This window comes from Rhinatrema bivittatum, chromosome 13 (genome assembly GCF_901001135.1).
Source record: "Rhinatrema bivittatum chromosome 13, aRhiBiv1.1, whole genome shotgun sequence".
In the NCBI taxonomy this organism is placed as follows: Eukaryota; Metazoa; Chordata; class Amphibia; order Gymnophiona; family Rhinatrematidae; genus Rhinatrema; species Rhinatrema bivittatum.
Window position 1 is genome coordinate 47,996,281 of NC_042627.1, and position 20,358 is coordinate 48,016,638.

General features: G+C 42.6%; 1 protein-coding gene across 1 annotated transcript in view; it reads left to right on the forward strand.

Moving 5' to 3' along the window:
• Nucleotides 1–1,359: 1,359 nt before the first annotated feature.
• RFX7 (regulatory factor X7) overlaps nucleotides 1,360–20,358 on the forward strand; it is a 282,388-nt gene continuing 263,389 nt past the window's right edge. Inside the window, exon 1 of the mRNA XM_029575957.1 lies at nucleotides 1,360–2,039. Coding sequence (XP_029431817.1) covers nucleotides 1,894–2,039 — 146 coding nt within the window. The 5' untranslated portion in view covers nucleotides 1,360–1,893. The remainder of the gene's footprint in view (nucleotides 2,040–20,358) is intronic.

Genomic DNA, 20,358 nt, shown 5'->3' on the forward strand with positions numbered 1-20,358 from the left:
TTACTTATGTCTACATATCTGTACCCCAGACCATAAAAATCAGAGCCCATGTTGGTGGTCATCTGAATCCAATTCTTCTTTTCCGCCTCCTCCCCCACCACTGTCAAAGCTGAGAGTGATATTATAGTTGTGTCAAAAGCATCAAGGCTTAAAGGTTAAAGGTCGTAATCCCTTACCTTCTGTTAATGGTAGTGGTAGCTATCCATGTTGTTGGCATGCCAAGGTCATCTTGTGCAGAGGACTAGGTCATAGCTTGTTGCCAAGGATGTGTTTTGTGTTTTGTCATCCATATTTTCTGCCATGATGCCTGGTAGGTATTTGTAGTTGGGTAGTGTTGTGTAGTTGGGTAGTGTTGTAGTTGTTGCCAAGGATGTGTTTTGTCATCCATATTTTCTGCCATGATGCCTGGTAGGTATTTGTAGTTGGGTATTTAGTGTACCTTAGGGAAAAGGTTAATCTCCCTCATATGCTGATGTAAATGGGTTGTTGATATGTGACATGTGACATTTGCTTTTCACAACTGGACTGTGCACACTGCAATGAGGTTAGATGCTACGGTCCATTTGGATTTCTACGTATAAGCTTAGGAAGCCAAGAATATCAAGAGTTCCAACCCCTGGTAACCAGACTCAGGGCCTACATGTGCAGAGTTCTGCAAGGAGCTCTGGTTCATGGCTTCTAGCCAAAAGACTGTGCTGCAATAACCACACTAACTAGGTATGTGGGGTGGGGATAGAAAGCAAGGGAAAAATCCCCAGGTAGTTGCAAATGAAAGCTCATGGCATCATATCCCAGTTCTGGTTCCAGCTGAGCTGGAGGCCTAAAGGAACAGGACAAAACTACAGGATCAAAAAAATATATATATATAAATATGTACATACATATAGCAATACAGTTATATCAAGCTTACTCTGTGATTGATATAAAAAGCTAAAAGTCCACAAAATATATTGAAAACATGGTCTTTTTTAATTTAGGTTTGCAATATTGGTTTGTAATAGATGAAGGTCTTTTATTCACAGCAGTATTTTTTTCCATTATGGTTTTGTTTTTTTAAATCCCTCAAAATATCTTCAGATTTGAGACCACATTTCCAAGTTTGTAGTGGCACAGTCCAACAGAAGGCAAGAACCCACCCCAGATGTAAATGGAAGGTACCAAAAAACTGTCCACAGTGGACGGAATAAGGACAATAAGTGATTAGAAATGTTAGTAAATAAATAGGCCATTATTACCAATCCAGATCCTGTGATGGCATACACCGTACAGTAACAGTATGCTCATTTTACACAGCCGATAATAATAAAGATAAAGTCAAATAAAGCCCGATATGAAACCTGTAGGGATGAGTCTGCTCTGCGTTAGACTGAACTTTCTTTCCCTCTGCCCCCCTCCTCCGCGCGCTTGTGTTTTTCTTCAGTGTTGTTGGTGTTTGCTGAGGCGCAGTGCGCTTGCGCGGCCTGGGAGCCTGGGCTGGCAGGAGCGGCGAGCAGCGTGCGGGGCTGCTCAGAGCTGCAGTGGGACCAGGTGCTGGGGAGCGAGCGAGAGGCCGGCCGCTGACTGTTTTCTGGAGTTTAGAAATCTTATTCGTGGTTGCGGCGGCGGAGGGGGGATTATTAATTTATTGAGGTTATTATTGTTATTTTGTTTTTAGAGCCGCTCTTCTGTTAAAAATAAAAGCCCCGAGGGAAAACAGCAATGTTCGTTGCCCTTTTAAAGGTTTCGCCCCGATAGTAGCTGCGGAAGCCACTCGAGCCGTCTCTCTCCGTGATGTCCCATCCGCAGGGGAAAGCTAGTCACTCGAGGTCTGGGGTGAAGGCCTAGCTTTTGCAGTAGCTTCTCCTCCCTCCTCCTCCTCCTCCGATTTCCCCCTCGCGAATCTCCTCGGCAGCGATGGCAGAAGAGCAACAACAACCTGATCCGCATCAGCCGGCCAGCGGTGGCGGCAGCCCGGGCTCTGGGGCTCTGCCAGCCCTGGTGCCGGGGCTCCAAGGGACAGAGGCCAGTGCACTGCAGCACAAAATCAAAAACTCCATCTGGTAAGGGGGTCCAGGAGACGCTGCCTTGCGTATTGCAGCATGCATCCATTCATTGCCCGCATATTACCACACTGGAAATAATGTACATGAAATATGCAAAAAGTAAAAAAAAAAAAAAAAGGGGGGGGAGAGAAGGATTGTCTCTGGTAAACAAGTTATTCAGATCTGTAAAATGGGGAGGCGAGGGAAGTTAAAGTGTTGGGAGTCGGGGTCAGGTACTGGGATTTTTTTATTTAAAAAATATTTCTTTTGGCACTAAGGAGTCGGGAAAAGCGTGCAGGGAGAAAGGTAAAAAGGACCTTTGTGCGTAAGAATACTAATGATGTCAGGCAGCTGGAAACCTGCCCTTGTCTGCATCTTCCGCAGCTTTTTTTTTCTTTTTTATTAATGTAGTTTATGGGGTTTCCTCCCCCACGATTTAGTGGGTTTAAATTCCCCCATGATGAATTACTCCTTTAAAGCAGGTTTGTTCAATATGCCTGCCTTCCTGCACACAGGATCGGCGCATTTTCCAGCAATAACAAAGGTGGTCAGATATTTTGAAATATGCTGAATGGCTGGCTGCTATTTTACGCATTAGGTTTTTAATTAGTCATTGGGCTTGGGGGAGGGGATGTCTGAAGTCGTCGAAGAAAAATCACACCTGTTTAGGTATTTTTATGGTGGTCTGATATCATGTGTGATTTATTGTTTGATTGCAGATTAATGGATTAAGTGTTGGTTTTATCCAAAAAGTACATTTTTTAAATGTGTATTTTTATTGCTTTCCCCCCATCACTATGGGTTTGTGGATCAGCTAGAGATCCTGTTTACATTGTATTCAGATTTAGTATTATATCATGGTTGAAGACAAAATGACTACAAAATAAAAGCCCTGTTTTGTAAAGGGATATGCTTTTATTAGGAGCTCTTGAAATTTTAGCATACAGATTCCTATATAATTCCTGTATGTTGTAAAATATTTTGGTGTGTTTTATTTTCCTTTAGCATAGTTACATCCCCCCAACACTCAATCAAAAATGTGTTTTCTTAAAGCCCTTGGATGTCAGAAGTTGAATGTGTATTTTTATATTTTATATAGATTTATTGCTTGCTCATCCTTGCTCATCCTTTTTGATTCTTTAGATCCCCATGACCTTTGCCACTTAACTATTCTCTATTTTCTGGGTATATGTAAGACTACATCATTTCCAACTCTTGGCATTTATGATGCAAAGTGGTGTGAAAGGAAACCAAAAATGAAACACTGCAATTTATGATCTTAAATTTTAAATTTCACATTATTGACATTTTACATGTTGGTACAGAACATTTTGTTTGTTTATGCAGTTATTATAATGCTCCCATGCATGAAATGCTGAAGCATCATATATAGGATTCAGTGAATGAACTTCAGTTGACAGAAATTGATGTATTTAGAAGTATGTATCTAGCTGTATTTTACCTCTTGCAAAAACTGTCATTTCCATTAATAACCAAGAATCTGAGCAGGTTCCATAAGAGAGAACATTTGCAAAGCAGTGGCCTGATGATATGTAGGTACAGTATAGTGAATAATATATGAAAAAAAAGTCTGTACACCACGTATAGGCCATCCCTGGCACTTAATCTTTAAATATGTAGTTTTATGGATATTTTAATGCTAAATCAAGCAGATTGTCTTTGCAATATTTCAGAAAAAATATCAATGAGCAATAATTTCTGATTTTGTAGCATTGAAAAGATTATAGTAAGACCTGGCTTGTTTTTCAGCATTTGACTGACCACACATGCAGTGCATTGAAACTGGGGGTTACAGAACATGTTTCAATTGTCAAATATATTGTCAAATCATATCTAGTATCAAAGTGTAACAGCCCCTGAAAAACTGGACTTGCAACGACAAACAAGTCTGTGCTTGTCCTTTCATGGTACAGACAAATTTATAAATATAGTGTGTGATGTAGGCCTCTAGTGGGACAATGAGTTATTCATTATCTCAGCCCATATTTAATTTATTCTTTGTATTAGATCAAACTGCAGCTTGACTACTATAATTTCTGGAGTGTAGGCTCTTTAAAATCTAATATGAAGCTAGGTTTTGTGTTTGTCACACGGCTTGCCTTATAATAAATGCTAAGCACATTCTGTAGCAGAAATGTCATTGTGTTATTTCTCTGATTTGTGGAGAAAAATAGAAGCCAAGAATGCCTGAGGTTTTTTTGTTTTTGGGTTTTTTTTTATAAAATAGGCGGAATATTCACATCAGAGCCTTGGCTGTGTGCAGGTATGCTGGGTAGAGCTGCTGAACTTTTTGCAAGACTAAAGATCTGCATTTTCTATCTAGAGGCATGCTTTTCAGCTCTACTAGTGACCCTTTGCAGAGAAACTGGGTAGAGTGAAATGTGTTGTCCATTTGTATTCTGCTTTCCAAATATATCATATGCAGACAGTTGGACATGATCTTGCTGCTCCAGTGAAAAGGACAGAAGTAATGTTAGACTTCTTTTCTTGTTGATGGATTAGAAGTCTAGACTTGAAGAACACACGTTTTGCTGAGCCAAGGCTATCTGACTGTGGCTCCTTGGACAGGGGTTTGTAGATTGTCCTCATATGCACTAGACTTTAGGACACAGTTTGTTTTTTTTTATGTAGTGAAATGTGAATAAGCACATTGTTTTGTTTGTCTCAGTAATTACTCAGAGTTTATCTGTTTCTTTAAGATCTTCTCTCACTTAATCGCTTCCCATGTTCTGATTTTTACATGAGAATCATCATTGATGGTTTCCAGCATTTTCCATGTTTTTCCCTTTATCCCCTCTTGTTCTAAGTACTGTAAAGGCCTCTTGTGGCCCTAAAAACTGGGTGTAGCTCTCATAATGGACAAGTTTATTCTATCTAAGTGCACAGTTAATATTGAATGGGTAGAAGAAGCCTTTTTAAAGTAAAGAGGAGCCACCCAAACCAGAAGCAGGGCTGATTAAGGAATTGTGTGTGTGTGTGGGGGGCAGGTTGTACTTTTATTGGAGTTAAGAAAATATCTTGGTCCCATATGTTCTTGGCTCCCTCTAACTTAGGGCTGCCCAAAACTGTCCTGGGGACCTCTTAGCCAGTTGGGTTTCCAAGATATCCGCAGTGAATTTGCATGAGATAATCTGCTCGCATTAGAGACTTGGTAAATGCAAATTTAATATTTTGCATATTCATTGTGGATCTCCTGGCAAACTGATTAAGTGTGAGGTCACTAGGACAGGTTTGAGAAGCCCTGCCTCGTGGCCAGGGAAAAGAGAAGAAAAGGGAGATGAAGGCCCCCCCCCCCCCTGGATTATTTGCTTGGTTCCCATGATTGCTTTTTCCTGATGTGGGAAATGCTCTCTGAGCCACCTTCTCATTTTAAGTGATGGTGATACTTGAAAAAATGTATTTTGGCATAAGTGATTCTTGTTTTCAGCACTGTCATTGCTCTGTGAAGGTTCTTGCCAGATCTGCTTACAGACTGCTGCTAAATGCTGATAAATAAGATGCAGGGTGATTTACTGAAGATGGCCCCACAATGATTTTAACCCCTTTGCTCCTCCTGGAATATTTCAACAGGCCTGTTGGTGTGAAATGGCATGGCAAGAACTCTTGAGAATTAAAAGCAGTGTTTTTTTGTTTTCTTTTTTTAAAACCATTTTGCAAGTACTCCTAGGCCCTCGTTTCCCTATTTTGTTTTAATGGAAAACGGGTGGCCTGCAGAGTTGGGAGAGATAGGTGCTTTGAAATCTACTTGCAGTGCTGAACTTCTACCAGGCACTAAGTGCTGGTGTTGGCACACATGGCCTGCATATACTTTTTAAAGGGGAGTTATTGTACATTGCAGTAGATACAATATACTTGCCTTTTGTTTTGGCTGTCTCAAATATTTTGGACCTTTTCTGTTGCTTTTTTGAGTTAGAGTATTTAAAAATTCAATGATAAAGTGGCAGGACGATGTCCAGCCTGCTTTCCCAGTACCCCAGTACCCCAAATTCCCTTGATGTCATGGTGAAGGCACACGTGAGTACTGGTGACAGTAATTGCTTTTGTGCAGTGATTTCATGGAACCAGATGCTGCTGAGAAAAGGAAATAGTTTAGCAGACAGAAAAGTATTTTGGTATTGCACAAAATTCCTCTCATCAGCCTTGCCATCATATGGTTTCAGTTCAGTCCTGGTTTTCCAGTTTGCCACTTCTTGTTTTGCAGAACGCTTTGGGAAAGGTGTAAAAAAAATAAAGAGTGCATCAAATTGGTCTCAGGTTGACATGGGATTAGGCTGTGCATCACTGCGGACTCCTCAAGGCACAGCAAGACCTTGGAAAGAGAGCCAAGAATGGATTTAGGAGGGGGTGAAACACGATCAAATTAGGGGCAGTGGCAGATCCATTTTAAGAGCTCAATGTAATGAGCACATTTTTAAACTGTGAGTATATTGTACTTGGGGAGGGGCGCCTCCAAGCTGATTTTCCAAGAGATCTTTTCCATGGAGTTTCCCTTTTGAAAATGTGGTCTGGTGATGGAATACAGTATTTTATCCTCACTTTGAAGCAGATTTAAAATGCATGTGGGGATTTCAGAATGAAATCACTCTGAACTTTTCCTCCCTTGACCCGACACCGCTGCTTTTATCCCTACAGGAAAAACTGCGCGTGCTATTCCCAGTTCACATTGAGTGAGGGGATTGGGCAGTTTTTTGACAAACTTTGTATGCAGGTAAACTACCTGTGTAAAAAGGTTTAGAAAATGACCTTCCCCCAAGTATGTAAACTAGAAAAGAAATCTTTGTGATGCCTCCCCTTTAAAGCAGTGGTATTCAATGTTCAGAATATTAGCTTGCCTGGATTTGGGCTCACTTTCTTCCTCTTTTGTACATGTTCCTTAATTTACTGTTTTTTGTTTGTGTTTTTTTTATTTGTACCAAATATGTATTTTTATTTTGACAGTTTTATACAAATATATGGTATGCATATTATTTTACGGCCACCCACCATGTCTTCAAAAATCTCACTCGGAGTCTGCTTTTGTAGTAGTTTATGCTACATGCATCAAAGTGCTGAATGGTGTGGTGAGTGCTGATAAGGATTTACTGATATAATACAATGATGGTTGTGGCTAAATAGGAGTGTTTAAAAACTAACATCTCCTAGGAAATGAAATATAAATCAGAATGAGAAAGGGTGATGGTAATTTTAACTGCCAAGAAAATAATTTAAAGACTTCCGCCCCCCCACCCCCAGTACTGCTGCCTGATGGCTGCCCTGTGGAGGAACCTGAGTGTGATTTCCAGCTTGGGTTTTCCACTTACTGGGTCGACTAGGCATGCTGTGGAGGCAGTGTTCCTAGTCTTCTGGGCAGAGGGAGTCATATTGTGCAATGGTGACATCTAGTTCAGGGGTGTCTAATCTATGGCTCTCATTTGCAAAATTTGGCTCTTGTGCTCCTGTCCGATGGCAACTGAGCACCACTGCAGAGGACAGGAGGGGAGGGGCTGAAATAGGGAGAACAACATAACTTAGCAGAGAAGAGCCAGTAAACTCCCTGTACCAATTACCCTAGCCCTGGCATTGAATGCTGAAGTCAGCAAAGCAAAGAAGGCTGCGTGACACCTTTATTTCTCTCCTAGATCTATGCTGCCATTTTGTTCTGCATCAGGGGTGGGAGAATAGAGGGCGTGAGAGAGGACCGGTATAAGGATTTGCAGAAGAACAATGTGGGATTGGGTGTTGTGGGGGGGGAGTGGCGTGGGCACAATAGAGCTAGGGATGTGGGTAGAAAGGGCTAGAAAAAACAGGCAGAAAGGCAATAGAGGAGTAGAAAAAAGTCAGAAATGTGCTTGGAGTGGGACAGAGGTGATGAGGGTGTGTGTGTGAAGGAGATGGTGAAGTATGTGTGTTTGTGGGGTTGGGACCCTTACTTTTCAATATATTTATAAATGATCTGGAAAGAAATACGACGAGTGAGATAATCAAATTTGCAGATGACACAAAATTGTTCAGAGTAGTTAAATCACAAGCAGATTGTGATAAATTGCAGGAAGAACTTGTGAGACTGGAAAATTGGGCATCCAAATGGCAGATGAAATTTAATGTGGATAAGTGCAAGGTGATGCATATAGGGAAAATAACCCATGCTATAATTACACAATGTTGGGTTCCATATTAGGTGCTACAACCCAAGAAAGAGATCTAGGTGTCATAGTGGATAACACATTGAAATCTTCGGTTCAGTGTGCTGCGGCAGTCAAAAAAGCAAACAGAATGTTGGGAATTATTAGAAAGGGAATGGTGAATAAAATGGAAAATGTCATAATGCCTCTGTATCGCTCCATGGTGAGACCGCACCTTGAATACTGTGTACAATTCTGGTCGCCGCATCTCAAAAAAGATATTATTGCGATGGAGAAGGTACAGAGAAGGGCTACCAAAATAAGGGGAATGGAACAACTCCCCTATGAGGAAAGACTAAAGAGGTTAGGACTTTTCAGCTTGGAGAAGAGACGACTGAGGGGGGCTATGATAGAGATGTTTAAAATTATGAGAGGTCTAGAACGGGTAGATGTGAATCGGTTATTTACTCTTCCGGATAATAGACTAGGGGCACTCCATGAAGTTAGCATGGAGCACATTTAAAACTAATCGGAGAAAGTTCTTTTTTACTCAACGCACAATTAAACTCTGGAATTTGTCGCCATAGGATGTGGTTAGTGCAGTTAGTATAGCTGTGTTTAAAAAAGGATTGGATAAGTTCTTGGAGAAGTCCATTACCTGCTATTAAGTTCACTTAGAGAATAGCCACTGCCATTAGCAATGGTAACATTGACAGAGCTTCAAATGTGAACAATTACAAAGAACTAATAATAAAATATCTTATTAACCAAAAAACAAGCAGAATAACATTTACTTTTACTTTTCCTCTTCTTTCTTCTTTACTCTTTTTTTTTTTACTCTTTACTCTTTACTCTTCTTACTTTACTTTACTTTTACTCTTCACTTTACTCTTCTTACTTTACTCTTTTTTTTTTACTCTTTACTTTTCCTCTTCTTTCTTCTCTCCCTCCCTAGACACTTTCTCCATCCAATTCCTTTTTATTTTTTTCTTCAGCCCATTCCTCTCTGTCCTCTCTCATCCTGTCTCCCTATCCCTCACTAATGAAATCTGACAGATCGTCAGGTCTCTTTCATCCTGTCTCCCTATCCCTCACTAATGAAATCTGACAGATCGTCAGGGTCTATACTGGGCCACAGCTGCATTTCCTTCTCTAGCATTGCTTGGGCTACCCTTGCATCACCTCTTTCCTAGCAGTATTTTGGTCATGTCATACTGCTATCAAGTAGCATACCACCTATATTGCATCTTCTGGCAGTGATAAGTCCATGCTGCACTGATATCATCTCTTCCCCCAGAGTTTCGGGGTAGTGTACCTTCCTCAATGTAGCCAAGCAGCAGGCATCTGTGTCAGGGAGGCAACATCTATGAAATTTTAGTTACACAGGTGACCAAGCACTCAGGATTTTTCCACCCCTGATAATGCATGATGAAACAACTAGTTGCAGTTGCCCATTTATCAGGGGTAATGAGCACAAATGTCTACTGTGAAAGTCCCAAAATCAGCCTCTTCTCTGCCAGAATATTAAAATTGTCTGTAGTTGTGGGGTCTGCCCTTGGATTTTGAATCAGTACAGAGTGTGAGGAGACATCCCAGGAAAGCCACGAGAATTAATGGGGGTAGTGGGAAAATAACCCAGAGGGAATGTGGAAACTACAGGCGGAGCAGCTGTTGCTTTGAATTTGTATTTAAGATGTTTTTTTAATTTTGTAATATGTATGTTTTATATATTTGTAAGCCACTTTGGGTATTCCCATCAGGTTCGATAAGGCAGGATACAAGTCTTAATATAAATAGTATTGGCTTCTCCAGAACACTGACCCGATAGACCTGGGGATATAAACCTGGTAATTTCTCAAGCTTCTTGCTGGATCAGCAGGATTTCCTGCCTGGTCAGCCTCCGGAATTGCTGCTGTCTGGAATCAAACCTGGATTTTATCATCTGGACCCTTGCCTGGAACTTTGTGTAATATCCTGGTAATCCTGAGCAAGATTTGTTTGCTGTTCAGTTCTGGGGGTCAGAGGTTCAAACTGCACAAGAATCCGGAAAGTAACTCCACTATCTATGTTACATTTGTTAATAAATGTGTTTAGTTCAGTCTCATGTCTGGTCCTGATTTGTGAATCACATTGGGATGCTACATCTTGCTTAACCTTTCTTTGCCTGGAACATTGTTTGGACTTTGCCTGGACTTCTTCGTCTGGAGCATTACTTGGACCTTCTTGCTTGGGCTTCTTTGATTTATAATTTTATATTTCTAGATACATCTGCACAAACTGGCGATTGTGCTAAAGCATAGAAAGCACTCATCATTTACCAAAAAATAACCACCTACTTATTCCATCGTGTCCTTAATAAGCAAAAAAAGATATTGTTACACCTCAAATGCATTTAGCTCCGTATTGGATTTGATGAAATGAAAAGCCAATAAACAAAATGGCTATATTCCAAAATTATTCTTCCAGAAAAAATCTGGAACAAATTTCTCAGAAGAACAAACATCTGTTGCATTTTATGTGCTCTGACATGGCCCATGTTTTGCCAATCAGGCTTCCTCAAGGAGACTTATCCAAAAATACAATAGCTTGTTTCAAGAAACGCATTAATTTTTCTGGAAAGGAGCAAATTACAAAACAAAAACTTGCTTTTTTTTTTTTTTTTAAGATCCTCCTCCTTGTTTCACAAAACATGTTATGTTATTGTTGTTGTCCTTTTGTCTTTGGACTATACAGCCTCCTGTATTTTTGTAGTCTTAACTGATTAGTCCCATAATTTGCTGCCTGGACATAGCCAACCACTGAGGACCTCCTTGTCTGAATTGGGGGCAGATGCATCTGAGTCACATCCAGATGACCATAAAACCCTGAACATGTTATATCTATCCCCTTGATCTAGGTGATTTTTTTTTCCCTTATGCAAACAAAATTGGGGTAGATACCTTCTTTGTAATGTGTTCCTTCTCAGCGAAGTTCATGGCCTCTTCAGCCTTGGGTAGCAGGATTCCAGTGCTCAATATCTGTCCAGCTATCTTTCTGGAATGCTGATTGAAGACTTTTGCCTGCCTAGAACTGGTTCTTTAAAAAGTTCTCTAGCCTTTGAGGTCATAGAGCGCTGGTGGGAAAACCACAATTCAAAGGCAAATCTGGCCACTGAAACCCTAAGTGTGATGGAGATAGGAGAGAGACCGAAGTAGTACTTTGTTTGCAAGGAATTGTTACAGGATCTCTGGGTTCTGGACATCCTCCAAGATGATGACCTAATAAAATTTCAGTCTTCAGCTCCTTCTCCTTATTTACTAAAAAATCCTATGAGATTTGCTAAAGCCTACTGAACTCTGGTCATTAATATGGCACTTGGTAGGGATGTAAGCAATTGCCCCGTACCTCTGAGAGAAAGCTTTTTGGGACTATATCTAATCTATTTCTTGGTTTCCAGGAAATCAGGTGGGAATTATCTGATCCTGGATCTAAAATCTTTGAATTGCTGTGTAGAGATTAGCTATTTCAGGATGGAATCCCTATGCTCTACTCCAAGCAGTCTCTCTCTGGGTGCTGTCTTGCATATCACTCTGAGGGTGACCAATCTTATTGAATCTCAGAAGCAAAGCAAGATGGGATCTATTTAGTACTTGGATGGGAGACCGCCTGGATGGATAAGATATGAGCCTTCAGGATTGGAAAACTTTTCTGATAACTTAGAGATTTGCCCCTTTTAATTCAATATTTTTATTTTTCTCATATTTTTATTTTACTTTTTGTTTTCCTTCTCATCCCACCCACTCCTCTGCTCTTCCTTCCCTCTTCATCTGCTTCCTTTCTCCATTTCTTCCTAAGCTCTTTTCCCTGCCTGACTCTGCTGGAAGATGGAGCAGCATTTCAGCCTCCCAGCTGCAGGAATGATGGTGTCTCACCTGGCTCCACAGTGGCCTGAGTGGAGGTATGCTCAGGATAGCACCTCTCCTCAAAATTTAGGATTTGGAATTTTTACAGACCTACATACCGTCACATCTCTTCCTTTTTGGGCTGTCAACAGTTCCTAATATATTTATGAAGGCAGTGATCTTGGGGAATTTCCCTGGAGATAAAAGATGTTTATTCCTATCTGGATAACGTTCTAACCAAGCCTAGGCATGTCAGGACCATCATGTAGCTGGAGGCAAAATGTCTGTATTGGAGGAACTCGGATGGATGGTAATGCCAGAGAACTGGATCTGATTGTATGCTTCTTCGACTCCCCTTTGGATTGGTTCCACATAAGGGTCTGATTCCTTAACTGACCAGGAATCATTTTACTGGTAGAAAAAAAGATTTCTGCTGAGGAGAGAGTTCCAGGAGCAGCAGGCTAAGAAATCCAGTGACTGGAGGCAGCTTTCTCTGGATCAGGAGACACTTTTAGTTTTTACAATATTATTCACTGGGTAAGTTTTTTGTCTGAGACCTCTCCAGAGTTGGTGGTTGGTGCCAAGAACATTTTTCCCCTAGAGGTCAGCCAAACCTTTTCTTGGATCTGTTTTTTCGTCAAATACTGACCTGTAAAGAACATAGATTTTTTAAATCTATTTACAGCCTAACTTCCTAAAATTGTTGCCAGCCCAGAAGAATTTTGATTCTTAATATGTTAGTGTAGCTTTCCCTAGGGAAGGTTTCCTTCCTTTAACTTGAAGGTGGTTATCTTGGTGGCGTTTGCTTGCTTCTAAAGACCTTATTGTTGCCTCTCTTTCTTTTGTACTTTGCTGTAAAAGTTGTGTTTTGCAGTTTCAACTTTTGTTCTGGAAGTTAATTTGATTTTTCACATTAACCAAGATTTTGTTTTCTGTACGCTCAAAGCCTTCCAACCCAGAGAGAGGAAAATTCTAGTCTTTGAATGTGATGAATGCTGAAATATTATTTGAAAATCACAGTTTTTATTGGTGTTCTGGATTTATTTTTTTCAGAAAATCTGAGCAACTTTTTGTTTTGGTTGGGACCAGAATGAAAATATTACTAGTCTTTAGAAAGTTAATGAGCAACTGATCGGGTTTTCAGAATATGAACAATAAATACACATAGGAGAGCAGTGGAGGACTTGGGATGCACATTGCTTTAGGACTACCATGCTTCTGGGACAAAGAATGATTTTCCATGATTGCAAGCTTAAGGATTTAAGAAATGGACAGATAGGATAACTATTGTTGCCTTCTTTGAAGGGTTAATAACATGAACAAGAGGAAGTTCTTTCAGAAAAAAGGAATATGGGAAAAATTCCTTGTTGATCATCATGGTGAAGATTCCTAATTTGAGTTTTAAAGGTATTAATTACAATTTGGGTTTGGTAACTGGCAAGAAAATATTGTTCTTCCATCTTCCACCTCCAATTCCAGCAATTCTGGAAACCAAAGCAGATAGGAATGGTGGCTTCCAGTTTGTTTTTTCTTTCTATGCACCACTGTTTTAATGTAAACCAGCATGATGTGATTTTATCATGAATGCCGGTATATAAAAACCTTAAATAAATAAATAACCATTCCCCCAATAATGGAATCCATATTGGGGGCCTTTACCAAAAGAGAAATTCTCAAGCCTATCAATTTTCTTTGTATTAATATTGAAAAACTGTCACTTCTGTTGGATGTGTCTATTCAAGGAATGAAATAGACCACAGCTACTACTAGAGTTCACTGGAGAGTAGACTCCTGCTCTACCATCTCATCCGCAGCAGCATAGATCCTGCCTTCTTGTTTCAGCACTTCCCAAGCTGAACATAGGACGTTTCCATACTGGGTCAGACCAAGGGTCCATCAAGCCCAGCATCCTGTTTCCAACAATGGCCAATCCAGGCCACAAGTACCTGGCAAGTACCCAAACAGTAAGTAGATTCCATGCTACTGATGCCAGTAATAGCAGTGGCTATTCTCTGTCAACTTGATTAATAGCAGTTAATGGACTTCTCCCCCAAAAACTTATCCAAACCTTTTTTTAAACCCAGCTACACTAACTGCAACTTCATGGAGTGACCCCCTAGTCCTTCTATTATCCAAAAGAGTAAATAACCGATTCACATTTACCCGTTCTAGACATCTCATGATTTTAAAGACCTCTATCATATCCCCCCTCAGCCGTCTCTTCTCCAAGCTGAACAGCCCTAACCTCTTTAGCCTTTCCTCACAGGGGAGCTGTTTCATCTACTTTATCTTTTTGGTCACCCTTCTCCATCACAAGTATATCTTTTTTTGAGATGTGGTAACCAGAATTGTACACAGTATTCAAGGTGCGGTCTCACCATGGAGCGATACAGAGGCATTATGACATTTTCCGTTTTATTCACCATTCCCTTTCTAATAATTCCCAACATTCTGTTTGCTTTTTTGACTGCCGCAGCACACTGAACCGACGATTTCAATGTGTTATCCACTATGACACGTAGATCTTTCTTGGGTTGTAGCACCTAATATGGAACCCAACATTGTGTAACTATAGCATGGGTTATTTTTCCCTATATGCATCACCTTGCACTTGTCCACATTAAATTTCATCTGCCATTTTGATGCCCAATTTTCCAGCCTCACAAGTTCTTCCTGCAATTTATCACAGTCTGCTTGTGATTAAACTACTCTGAATAATTTTGTATCAACTGCAAATTTGATTACCTCACTTGTCGTATTTCTTTCCAGATCATTTATAAATATATTGAAAAGTAAGGGTCCCAATACAGATCCCTGAGGCACTCCACTGCCCACACCCTTCCACTGAGAAAATTGTCCATTTAATCCTACTCTCTGTTTCCTGTCTTTTAGCCAGTTTGTAATCCACGAAAGGACATCGCCACCTATCCCATGACTTTTTATTTTTCCTAGAATCCTCTCATGAGGAACTTTGTCAAATGCCTTCTGAAAATCCAAGTATACTACATCTACAGGTTCACCTTTATCCACGTGTTTATTAACTCCTTCAAAAAAGTGAGGCAGATTTGTGAGGCAAGACTTGCCTTGGGTAAAGCCATGCTGACTTTGTTCCATTAAACCATGTCTTTCTATATGTTCTGTGATTTTGATGCTTAGAATACTTTCCACTATTTTTCCTGGCACTGAAGTCAGGCTAACCGGTCTGTAGTTTCCCGGATTGCCCCTGGAGCCCTTTTTAAATATGGGGATTACATTAGCTATCCTCCAGTCTTCAGGTACAATGGATGATTTTAATGACAGGTTACAAATTTTTACTAATAGGTCTGAAATTTCATTTTTTAGTTCCTTCAGAATTCTGGGGTGTATACCATCCGGTCCAGGTGATTTAGTACTCTTCAGTTTGTCAGTCAGGCCTACCACATCTTCTAGGTTCACAGTGATTTGGTTCAGTCCATCTAAATCATTACCCATGAAAACCTTCTCCAGTACAGGTACCTCCCCAACATCCTCTTCAGTAAACACCGAAGAAAATAAATCATTTAATCTTTCCGTGATGGCCTTATCTTCTCTAAGTGCCCCTTTAACCTCTCGATCATCTAACGGTCCAACTGACTTCCTCACAGGCTTTCTGCTTCGGATATATTTAAAAAAGTTTTTACTGTGAGTTTTTGCCTCTACGGCTAACTTCTTTTCAAATTCTCTCTTAGCCTGTCTTATCAATGTCTTACATTTAACTTGTCAACGTTTATGCATTATCCTATTTTCTTCTGTTGGATCCTTCTTCCAGTTTTTGAATGAAGATCTTTTGATTAAAATAGCTTCTTTCAACTCCCCTTTTAACCATGCCGGTAATCGTTTTGCCTTCTTTCCACCTTTCTTAATGTGTGGAATACATCTGGATTGTGCTTCTAGGATGGTATTTTTTAACAATGACACTGATGTGTGTAGCTTTTTATTCACTTTTTTAACCAGCAAATCTGCTGCTGGGCCGCAACACAGCTAAAGGTGTCACACGGATGGGACAACTGACGTCATATCTAGCTGCCCACTAGCATCCAGAACTCCTCCCCTCCAACTCGCAGAACATACAGCTAGCAGGAGGGGAAAGAGGGCTGGACACACATGACGTTCTTGTCCCTGCTCCTGTCTGAGCAAATTCTGCAAGTAGAGTAGCAGCACTGTACATTGAGCCTCAGTGTGTACAGCACTGCTACTTAGCAGAGCTATACACCAAACAGCACTGTAGACCGGGGGGTGCTGGTGGGACCTCGGTGTACAGCGCTATAGACCAGGTCCCTGCCAGGAGCTATGGCAGGAGCCATGACACTGTGGGCAGATCGCCGACCTGCCCCACCGTGCCCCACATAATGTGCTGTGCTGGGAGCCGCATCTACTGAGGCCAGCCCGCTGCCCGACCCCTGCCGGCAAAGAACATTATGTGGGGCATGCCGGGGCAGGGCAGCAGGCAGCATCCACCCCACAAAGTGTGCTCTGAGCCGCTGCAGAGCAGAGCACACTGTCAGTGTTTAGTGCTGGTCTGTGGCGGCGCCGCGGACCGGCAAAAAACCCCCAACGGCCCAGTCCTGTTCCGCGGACTGGTGGTTGGGGACCCCTGCTATAAAGCTTGGAAACCACACTAATAGAAAGTGCTTTGACAAAGCTTGCAAGAGTATTATTTCTATTATAGGTTTCAAAGATATAATGAAACCATCTGGCAGTGGATGTTCTAGAGCAATGATGGGCAAATCTGGTCTAAAGTGCTGCTACCTGGTCTAGTTTTCAGGATATCCAAAATAAATTTGCATGAGTTATATTTACATAAAATGGAAGCTATGCATGTAAATATAATCATGTTATGCATATTTTTATCTGAATTTTTTTTAGAAAGATACAACACTTCAGTATATGCTTCCTCTATAGTGTACATATTTGTAAAAAAAAAAAAAAAATCAAGTTAAAATGCAAACAGATATCATGGTAACATAGTAGATTATTAGGGAAAGACCAACTGACTCATCCCATCTGCTGAGTTATTCCTGTCCACACTGCAAAGATATAGACTAGCTACCAGCCACAGAGCATGACCACCTACCTATCAGCTCGATCCAGTATCGTCCGCTCGAGGATTGCCCGTCTGTAACGTGCTCGTAGCGCACAATTCGGGCGCGCAAGGCAGTTCGGCGATACAGTGTCCAGTTTCACGCGTCCGTATCACTTCTGAAAACAGACGCATAACCCTTTCCGCACCCGGCATGTAAATGAACGAAAAAGCTGTATAATGAAGGAATTAGCTATTCCCCTGTGATACTGTAACGGGCGCTGATATTATCTCCTCCGTAACCCGCTGTTCTGCCGCGGCCTTAACCTGCTAGTTTACCGCCTCCCCCTAGTAGGAGTTAGTGTAGTGTAGGGTAAAAACATTGCTTACCCGCCCTGGTCCCGTCCGGTCTCCTGCAGCCCCGTCCGGACCGGACGGGGCTGCAGGAGACCGGACGGGACCAGGGCAAAAAAAAAACAAACGAAAAAGTAGCAAGGCTCGGGCCTGCTATGGTAAGTTTAAAAAGTGTAAAAAACAAAAAACCTGTGTGCTATATAAAAAAATAAAACAATTTTAAATACCTGTCGGAGGGCCGTGGGTCCAGGCGGCCGGTGGGCGGCGGGCAGCCATCAGCGGCATCCGGTAGTCCCTTCTCCCTTCCTCCCTCCCTCCCCTGCCTGGATGAGCGCCAAAATCGCACGGGCGGGTCGGCAGCGGGGGGGGGGGGGGGGGGGCGGCAGCAGGATCCGGGAGCGGCGGGTAGGCAGCAGCGGGGTCCGGGGGGTCCGGGGCAGCGGCAGCGGGGGGGCGGCAGCAGGATCCGGGAGGGGCGGGTAGGCAGCAGCGGGGTCCGGGGGTGGCAGCGAGATCTGGGGAGCCAGCAGCGGCAGCATGTTCGATCGCGCAGGCAGGTAGGTGGCAAAGTAAAGATGGCCGCCTGCACGGGAAAATCGTGCAATTGGCCGCTGAAGACGTGACGTCACGACGTTTGGCGTCACGGGGTGTGACGTCACGTCTTCAGCGGCCAATTGCACGATTTTCCCGTGCAGGCGGCCATCTTTACTTTGCCACCTACCTGCCTGCGCGATCGAACATGCTGCCGCTGCTGGCTCCCCGGATCTCGCTGCCACCCCCGGACCCCGCTGCTGCCTACCCGCCGCTCCCGGATCCTGCTGCCGCCCCCCTGCTGCTGCCCCCCCCCCCCCCCCCCCGCCGCCGCTGCCCCTGCCCCCCCGGACCCCGCTGCTGCCTACCCGCAGCTCCCGGATCCTGCTGCCGCCCCCCCCCCCCCCCCCGCTGCCGACCCGCCCGTGCGATTTTGGCGCTCATCCAGGCAGGGGGGGGAGGGAGGAAGGGAGAAGGGACTACCGGATGCCGCTGATGGCTGCCCGCCGCCCACCGGCCGCCTGGACCCACGGCCCTCCGACAGGTATTTAAAATTGTTTTATTTTTTTATATAACACACAGGTTTTTTGTTTTTTACACTTTTTAAACTTTTTTACACTTCCTGGTGCCTGTCATTTCAAATGTCATTTGAAATGACAGGTACCAGCGCACCCAGGTTACTGTATAGGCGCTGTTACAGCGCCTATACAGTAAAATGGGTTGCGCGGGCATAACCCTTCCCTAACGCTTCACAGCCGCGGCATGCATTTGCATGCGATTAGAGGAGAGTATCGGGGAGTTAGTGAAGAGAACTGTGCGTGCGGGGGGGAAGGGTGCGCCTGACACTACCTCACTGTTTTTACCGCGGCCTTACTGGATCGAGCCGTATATAAGCACTCTCCTTATCCAGGACATTTTTTGTCATCTTCCTCATTTGTACTCTAATGTAATAGGCAGATAAGCCTACAGATTCCACCCCTTCCCTATGTCTAACCAAAAAATGATTTAAATCACTACCAATATTAGTGAAGCTGATGTCTTAACATCTGGCCTGCTAGGTTTCCTGCATAGTTTGCTATACACATCAGCATTTTTGCTATGTCTGCTAGTTTACTTCTATCATTGCAGCCTCATGCAGCTGTCACCCAAACTTATGATGACCTAGGTCCCTGATGTAGCTTACCAGGTAGACCTGGCTACATGAGCCATCTGCATTTTTGCCAGACTTCTAATTATCATGACCTAGATATAACAACTTTTTTCAGTACTCTGATTAAAAAGTATGATCATAAAAGGCTCTCAGCTGTATCATATCTTGGTTTAGTTAGTAACCTATCAGATTATGTTCAAGACATGGCAAGATAAGGCGCAATGCTTCATAGCCTACAGTTTAAGAAACCAATGGCCTTCAGGTTGAAAGGAATTCCCTGGGAAACCAAGACTATCCTGATAGAAGTTTCAGATCTATTAAGGGCAAAAAAAGACTTTTAATCAACAGATGATTTTCCCTGTCATGCAAGCACAGGCTCTAGACCAGGTGTGAGCAAACATTTTGAGCCATGTCGTCCCCCCCCCCCCCCCCCCCCCCCTTCCATTCATGTAATTGGTTGAGGCTCCCCGAGATGGGTTACTGTATGTCTGTATAGCTATATATATATAGAGAGAGAGAGAGAGAAATTTTATATAAAATACACATACATACATGAAAGGTATTCATCAGGCAGCCACACTGCCAATTAGTGGCTCAAAGCCCACATTTTGTCTCTCCAAGTTGCTGAATGGAGTAAGCTCGTACGCACACCCCCCACGCACACCCAGACAGGCACAGAGAGAAACAGATACCTCATACCCAGACCAAGAGAGACACCCCATACTCGGACTGAAAGAGAGCGAAACAGGCAGCCAGACACAGTGAGTGAGACAGGCAAACAGATCACATCCCCCACAACAATGGGATAGACAATGTTTCAAAACTGTAGGTGCCAGCCAACATTTTTTTTTAGAAGTTGAGGAAAACTTCATTCCACTTTGCCCAACATTTTATTTTCTGCTTTCCCCCCCTTTTAAACCATTTTCACTAATTTTTCCTTTTTTTCTAGTTTTCTAATCTTAGTTTGCTCATCTTTTTTTTATTTTCTCATGTTTTGATTTGCTTAACTATTTCTTTTTTTGTTTTATACTTTTTGCCTTTTATTCTCTCTTTCCCCCCCATCATTGTCCATTCCCCTCTTCTACTTTACTACTCCTTTCTCCCAGGGTGTGCAACAGTTGTGATCTTTCTCCTTGAGTTGGGGGACCTGGGGGCAGCAGGAACTCCTCCTGCGCTCCTCCTGGGTTGTAGAACTCTGCAGTGGTTGCACCCACATCCAGTTCTGCAGAGGAAGTGGCTCCCCGCCCTGGCCCGCCACAGC